The sequence below is a fragment of the Arachis ipaensis genome, chromosome B7 (genome assembly GCF_059453495.1).
Source record: "Arachis ipaensis isolate K30076 ecotype BB chromosome B7, ASM5945349v1, whole genome shotgun sequence".
Lineage (NCBI taxonomy): Eukaryota > Viridiplantae > Streptophyta > Magnoliopsida > Fabales > Fabaceae > Arachis > Arachis ipaensis.
Genome location: NC_142442.1, coordinates 20,885,302 through 20,893,798, shown reverse-complemented (window position 1 = coordinate 20,893,798; position 8,497 = coordinate 20,885,302). Strand labels below are relative to the sequence as shown.

Genomic DNA, 8,497 nt, shown 5'->3' with positions numbered 1-8,497 from the left:
CACATTCGACTCGGCGGACAGCCCGCCCTTAGCGGATCGGCCCGACGAGTTCAACCCGTTTTACATCTAGCCTTTACTAAGTTCCTATAAAATAATAATATTAAAAAAAAATTTTGACTTTTTAATTTAAAAATAAAAATAACATTAATTATTTTTATTGTTTCAATTTTTTTTTCAAAAACAGAAAATACTAAAAATAAAAACAAAACAAAAAAAAAGAAAAAGGCTGAAAAACTAAAGCCTAAGGCGACATTCCAACCATCCCCAATTCTATTCTCGTCAAGATCAAACCTATCCCTATATGGGACCGTATCTCCTCAGAGTCTGCTTTCCGGCCACGATAGCTGCCGCCACGATCCCACCAAAGACTCCCGCAATTGCCGCCGACCTTGGCCCTACCGCAGCCTTATATAAAATACCAGTGGCGAGCCCAGCGATGGTGTTGTTAACCATGTCATCCTTGTCGGTGAAATAGTGCATCGCACTCTCCGTGGTGGAGAAGATCAAGCCCACCATTCCGAGCGAGTTTCCGATCCTACGCGCGCTCTGACCTCCCGAATTGAGGACTCGGTTGACACCGATCTTGAATGAATCTCCTTTCTCGGCGGCCCTGAGGCCCTCGAGGGTGCCGGTTACGCCGCCACCGACAGCGCCTGTGAGGTAGGCCATGCCGGTGTAGAAGACTAGGTTCTCGTCCCAGCAACGGTTAGTCCTATTTTCCAGTTCAGGAAAGAGATTCTCAGGCGAAGTTGGGAGGTTGTAGAGCCTTGGGACGTTGAAGTCCTGATAAGGGTGATAGAAGCGTGTGTTCTGACTACTCTTGTCGTTGTTGTTTAATGAATTAGCCATTGCAACATATTAGAGTTTTGAGATGGAAAATTGTAGAAAGTTGCGAACGTCGAGAAAGAAAGAAATAAGAGGTTTACACTTTATATACTTCAGCTGAGGATTCGTAGTTGTTTTTTTTGGTCGAGATGAAGTAGGATTTAACTTTAAGAGAGATGAAGTAGGGTTTTGAAGTAGGGTTTAAGATATGGTCATTGTTTTTTTAAGCATTTGGGAACAGGGCCAATGCAAGAGAGGATGATTGTTATCCCTTCGTTGTGAGTACATTCATATATTTCTGGGCTTAACGTATACCAAAATAGACTTTTTTTTTTTTTTTTTTTTTTTTTTTTTTTATGAATTTGTTTATGGTAAGATATGAAGAACAAACTTGCATTAAACTTAACTATCCAAAATTATACTCAAATAAACTCAACTATTCAAAATAACTAAATTAAGTTAGTATAGTGGTTAGTTTATTATAACAAGTGTTGCGGTTCAATCACGCCTATGTATAGCAATCTATCAAATAAAACTCTGATATGCGAGTAACTTAAAACATATGGTTGCTATGAATTCTGATAAAAATAAGAAAGTATGTTAAATTTAAAGGTCACACTTTTTATTATTTGATATATTTTTAATATGAAAAGATATAAAATAAAAAGTATGATTAAATTAAAAATTATTATCAAATAATAAAAAGTGTATATTAGTTTTAATTATATTTTTTAAGTATGTTAAAGTTTATAATGGTAGCCCCTATAAGTATAATATCCATAAAAATTATACAATAATAATAAAATTTCCGAAAAATAGAAAAAAAAATTTGGACAACATTAGCCGGACATGATAGTGGACACTTCATAATAAAATCAAAAAGAAGAAAAAGAGAGAAAAAAAAAAAAGAAATAACGACTTGAGAGATGGTTATAGAAATGGGGAGGTGGGGGATTGTAGACAAAAAGGAAAAGAAATGCCATCATTTAAAGGGCTCTTCAGGGAATAAATGAATCAGCACCCATAAACTCACTGTTTTCTAAATTCATCATTACCTTGTTGGTTCAAGCTCTTAAGTCATATATATATATATATATAAATCAGACAGAGCGTGGAGAACCGGATCATGAGTTTCAATCCTTCAATTGCCAGCAAAAATTGCATGAGGAGTAATTTATTTGTGTGTGAAGATTTCAACCTCCTATCCATGCTTTTACCATGCAAACCTTTTGATTTAATATGATTATTATGCCAAGATATCATGTATCTTGTATGAAAAAAAAAGGGGGAAAAGTTATTAAAATAAAATAATTAGATTTTAAATTTATCAGATTGTAATTTTTTAAAACAGCTTACATTTTTGTAATTTTTTTATTTTATATAAACCACCAAGAGATATAGTTGTTTCTAATTTTAATTTCAATACGAATTATCTTAAAAAAAGTGCATAGAAGAAACCGCTACAGAATGTAGCAATTTCTAAAGGAACGCAACCATGCATAAACGCTGCTATGTATAGCGGTTTATGAAAAAAATAGTGGATAGTTTAATCATGGCACTCTGTAGCGATTTATGTACACGTGAATTGTTTGGATATTATTATTATCCGGTATCCAATTTTTTCGGATAGGTCAGATTGGAATGGTTAAAAATATCTTAAATCAATCTGTTATTAAAAAAATTCTAAAAAAATGTAAAATTTAATAGTTAGACCCGTATTAACATTTTTGGTGAGATTAAAGATAGTTAATAATATAATTAACATTTGACTGCTGAAATAATAATATGATTATTTATCAAATAAAAAAAAAAATATCATTAAACTAATAATCCAAGGTGGTGTGCATTATTTTATCTTCTTTTGATTATTCATGGCTAATGATATGGTGTTTTAAATTGGTGTTTAATTTTTGTTTAACTTATTTTTTATAGCAAATTTTAAAAAATTATTTACTTTTATACTTTTTAAATTAAATATTAATCTTTAATTTTTTTTTTAGCAAATTAGACACTATTTTTTAAGCGCAATAAGTCAATAACAATCACCTTTATTTATTTAGAAAATAGAGAATACAATGTTTTTTTGTTCTAAACAATAATAAGAGTACAATATTCAACTGATTATTTTAAAAAATTTAAAAAAAGTTATAATCTAATAAAAAAATTTAAAATTAGAAACTGCTATACCCTATAACAATTTATATAGAATAAAAAAAAGTTACAAATATGTCTGCTGCTTCAAAAAGTTATAATTTAATAAATTTAAAGTTTAATTATTTATTTCAATAACTTGCCCAAAAAAAACTATGGTATCATTGACAAAAGAATGGTTATATGTCATAGTAACTCGAGTTTGATTCTCATTGTTGATGTTATGATCATTTTCATAGATATTGATTTATAAGTATTTTTGTGAAATTCAAAAAAAATTAGATTTATATTTTGACTTCATAAGATAGATTATTGTAGAACTAGACCCGGAGGGAAACAACCACAAAAAAACAATAATAATAATAATAATAATAATAATAATAATAATAATGATGTGGCACTGTTATTGAACCAATGCAATGCACTATTGGATCACAATTTCATCTCATGTCAGATGATTTTCAAAAACAAAAATGCTTGTGGATTCTGAATCCTCCCTCCCAAGAAATGGTGGTTGATAAACCCTGATTGGTTTTTTGCACAGCCATCAAATAATTCTTTTTATAATCTTTACTAAGATATTAAGCTTCCAGAGAAAATTTTGGAGCATCTGCTTTTTGAACATGATGAATAGTGTGTGCTAAGGAAAGTTTCTAGCACAACTATACAACACTTTGTTTTTTGGTGAGCCAACTATACAACACTTGTTACTAAGGAATTGATGACTTAGGTATGTATGGACATATCAAACCAATAATGTTGCACTAATATATACAGTTAAAACCTTTTATCTTTTTTATGATACACCAAAATTTTAGATAAATTTAATATCGATCATCCGATTAAAATTAAAACGTGCTGTTAACTTATTTTAGTGCTTACAAAATAATTTTTAAAATACTCACTAAAATATTCTTATAGTTATATTATTATTATTAAAATATGGAATATAAATTGTTGTGAAATTGGAGACTTATCAGCTATGTGAATCATGTTATATAAAGAGTAAGAAGGTTTGTGCATATTTGCTGGTAGCAATGATGAGAGAAAGTAATTTGGTAGACAAACTTGGTCCCTTTAGTTTCATGCTGGAAAACTTTTTGTACAATTGGACCACAAATCTTTATTCTTTGTTTTTCTTCCACCTGTTATAAACCAAGCTTTTTGGTTATAAACATCTTCATATTTGAAATTGGCACAAATCTAAGCCATCATAAATACACAACACTGAAGAGTGGCAAGGTTGTTGTGCCTCTAATGGGTAATAACAAGTTCAGATTCTCAGATATGATTCCAAATGCTTGGTTCTATAAGCTCAAAGATATGAGCAAATCAAGGAAGAGGAATGGATCTCATCATGTTTTGAAGAACAACACCAATAGCAAGGTTACTTCACCAACAACATCACAAAGGTCACATCCAAGGTGTTCGAATTATTTCCCCAATGAAGCTTTTATAAGAGCTGGTAAGTTATACAACATCCCAATTCACAATAATAAAGAGTTTTTTGGTGGAACCATTCCATGTCCATTGATTGATTCTTCACCAAGAATGTCATCATCAAAGAGAAGGTCTAGGAGAAAAACCATTTACAAGCCTTCTCCAACTGTTGTTTCTTCTTCTTCAACTTTCATGGCCAATTCTAATTTTGATTCGGCACACAACAATATTCAGTCACCAAATTATGATGCTTCTTCCGTTGAAAGCTCTTCTGAATCTGATGATGATTTCCATGAATATGTCTACTCTGAGTCTGAATGTGATAGCTTTTCAGTTCCGGATTTGCTTCATGGTATTGACTCCAATTGCAGCTGCAGGGTTAGTTCTTCAACAAATGACATCATAATTGACATGAACAGTGAACATTTCAAGGGGAATATGAGCAAGAAAGATGGGCTTGAGACAATTTCGCAATTAGACCTTGCTCCTGTATTGACAAAGTCAGAGAGGTTTGATGACAAGGTCATTGAGTCCGAAGCTGCCGAGTCTAGGAGAAGTTCAACTGAATTGGATGATGAGTCTCTCAATGTCAAATCCAGCATAGAGGAAAGCAATGGCAGAGAATTTAGGCGGCGAAAGAGTGGTCATGTATCTCGCCGGCTGCCTACCAACTCTCCGTCCGGAATAAAGCTAAGAGTCAATTCTCCAAAACTAGCTAGCAGAAAGGTTCAAGCCTATGCAAGAAAGAGTGTTTCTTCCAATGGAAGTAAGAGTTCAAGGAATGCAGGGTTTCCGGATGGATATGCTGTGGTTAAGTCCTCATTTGATCCGCAAAGTGACTTTAGGGAATCAATGTTAGAGATGATTGTCGAGAACAATATCCGTGCGTCAAAGGATCTGGAGGACTTGCTTGCCTGCTACCTCTCCCTAAATTCAAGTGAATTCCATGATCTCATTGTTAAAGCATTTGAGCAGATATGGTTTGATTTGGCTCAACTTAGAATGTAAATTTCTCATATATTAATTATTATCCGATGTATGTTTATATAATCTTGTAACTACCATAATTATGTTCTGAACCATCAGCATTTCAACTTGGGAAAATTCTCATACAAAGTATAGTCTCTCTTCAGAATTTTGCTATAAATCTTGATGATAGAGTCTAGTTTATAACTCAGATCTTTTTCTGGATGACCTTATAACCATAAAACAAATAGTACTTGATGAATTCCCTGCCATTTAATTTGCTCTTTAACTTTGTCAAATGTCAACTATATGTCCTTCTTTGAAGATTAGCTATGTCTTCATTGGTTAGTACAGACATTGTCATCCAAAAATAGCTGATGCTATCCATGTTCATTTATTAGATTCTTAATTGCAATGGGGAATACCAAATTCTATATAATATTGAGATAGAAAAATAAAGAAAAAAAGGTCTTCTCAATAATCTTCTTGTTAGAAACACTAGTCTAATTGCCCCATAGTTCTGCATTATAGATAATAGAAGTTACTGTGAAAAAATAAAAATGAAGAAACACTATAGTTTGGATTGATTTGATAACTCTAGTAAATCTTGGATTCATTCAAGTTGACGTCAGATTAATTTTGTCACTATCTTTGATTAAGATTTATTATCTTTGAACTATAAACTGGAGTCTTGTTCCACAAAATAAAAAATCCTGGTAACGTTAAATTACTCTCCTACTTTTTGTACTTTCTCATCTTAAGTTATATTATTCTTTAAATATACCTAAAATACAAAAGTAAAGAAAAGATACCCTATGTAAAATGGAGGAGTATCTTTTTCTTTGATTGGTATGAATGTTAACAGAACCAAAAATCAAGTTGATTTGTGATCCCACAACAATGAATGAGAAGCGTGAAGTTGCATCAATTAAAGAAACAAAGTCAAAAGGGTTTTGCAAATTTACAAACTGATTTTGACCCTTTTAAGGAGCCTTGTCATTTCCAATCTACAATGTTATTGGAAGTTGTAACAACTTCAATTAGAAGGATCAATCACCACGCAGTTCTTGGTCGATGATATGTCACATGATGAATCAGAACACTACATAGTACCACTATACTATAACCATAAAGTATGCATTTCCTAGGAAGAAAAACATAAACATTAATAACCACATTGACAATTTTGATCACTGTGACACAGTGATGAAGTCACTATACAACAACATTTCAATGATGTTACTAAACCAAAATTGTAGCTCTCTTTAGTGCTCTAGCTTCATAGTTCATACTGTTAAGAATAGTAATCTTGAGTGACATGAAATTATAAATAATAACAATTATTGGGATTGGTGGTGGCCTCAACAGTTTCCTAGTCAACATCTAATAAATGGTATTTCCACTAAAGACTAGGTTTTTTCGCAAATGTTGGCTAGTACATATGGGTAGCTCCATGTGCTGTAGCATATTATATTACAAAAATACTAAGTGTCCAAGTTTTTGAGTAATCAAATTTAGTTAAGTTATATAAAAATAAAAATTTATTCGTGCGTCACTTCTCTCTCCTTTAACTATAGTGGCTTCTTCTTCTTCTTACGTTCCTTCTTCCTTCTTCAAAGTCATTGTCATCGTTACTGCTACCACCGTCGTAGTCATTGTCATCATCACTTCTTTCTTCCTTCTTCCTTCTTCTTTTTTATTCTTTTTCTTCTCCTTCTTGATGTTGTTGTTTAATTTCTTCTTCTCTTTTTTCTTCTAAATTCTTCTCTTATTATCATTATCATTGTCTTTATTTTCTTTTTCTCTTATAAATATTTAAAAAACTAGAGTACAGAAATTTTGATGCACAACAATATATAGCACAAAAATTTTTAAAGACCACATATAAAAAACATTGACACAATCAATAAAAAGAATATGCACAATACATAAATTTTTGTAAACAATACAAAAATCTTGATGTATAGTATAAAAATTTTTTATGTGCAAAATAAAAATTTGTAGAGGATTACATACCCAAAATATTGACTCACCCAACTAATAATACATTCTCAACAAAATTTGTGCTATGTGCAAAAATTTGTGCTATGTGCAAAAATATACGTGCTATGAGTAAAAATTTGTATGCTATATCAATATGTTTGTGTTATGTGCAAAATTTTATGTTATACCTTGAAAATTTTTGTGCTATATCAATAAGTTTTTGTGCTCTCCAACAAAAATTTGTGTGTTGCAGAAAGTGCCGAAAAAAAAAGAATAGAGACATATACACGCATTTTTTCACTTGACTTTATACCAACTTAATTAAATTTAGTTACAAAAAGACTTATAACGTAGTATCACTCTTAATATTAATTACATTTTGATCATCTTAGGGACATTGAATAGATCTAATTTTGTCTTTACAATTCTCCCTCCCTCTCCCCTCCCTTTTTTTTTCTTGCTCTAGCTTTGGAATTAGTAGCATGTTTGTATCATAAAAACAAACAAAAATTCACGTGTAAAAGACCATCAACATTGTGATAAGAATGAATGTCTATCATTTAGTGATTTGTAATTTTCTTCCTTATATGGGTTGCTCAATTTTTCTACAATGAAAGGTTCAAATTTTTAAGGTGAAATAAATTTAATGAAATTTAAAAAAAGTGAGTTTTGGACGTCTATAAATAAGAGCATAGTCTGAGCAAAGGATACACAGTAATAACATAAAACACTTCTCTCTCTCTTTCTTTCTCTCTCTCTCTACATATACACTGCTACATATATTAGTAAATATATATATGAATCATCTCTATTATATTGAGATAATAATATTGGTAGATATTAATATTAGAGTCCTCTATTTATACTTTTTTATTTTATATTTATTTTTCTTTCTTATTTATTTATTTTACAACACGTTATCAGTACAAGACTTGATAAAAAATTAGGAAGACTCAGATAATAAATCTTTATTATGTCAAAATTCTCTCATCTTGAATTTAATGGTCTTAACTGAAAATAACTACTTATCATGAATATTAGATGATGAAATTTATCTTGATTCAATGGATCTTGGAGATACTATTAAGGCTACAAATAAAGCATTCCAAAAGGATAAAGCCAAAGTCATGAT

At 31.0% G+C, this 8,497-nt stretch overlaps 1 protein-coding gene and 1 pseudogene across 1 annotated transcript; one reads left to right on the top strand and one right to left on the bottom strand.

Annotated features, from left to right (window-relative positions):
- Positions 1-269: 269 nt before the first annotated feature.
- Positions 270-932, bottom strand: LOC107606864 (mitochondrial import inner membrane translocase subunit TIM23-1 pseudogene; annotated as a pseudogene).
- Positions 933-4,017: 3,085 nt separating this feature from the next.
- Positions 4,018-5,517, top strand: LOC107608627 (transcription repressor OFP4-like). The gene has a single exon (XM_016310364.3). The coding sequence runs from the start codon at positions 4,234-4,236 to the stop codon at positions 5,422-5,424; it is 1,191 nt and encodes a 396-aa protein (XP_016165850.3). The 5' UTR covers positions 4,018-4,233; the 3' UTR covers positions 5,425-5,517.
- Positions 5,518-8,497: the final 2,980 nt, after the last annotated feature.

Excerpts from the sequence above, each read along its gene's own strand:
- LOC107608627 (XM_016310364.3), top strand. The coding sequence starts at position 4,234 with ATGGGTAATAACAAGTTCAGATTCTCAGATATGATTCCAAATGCTTGG.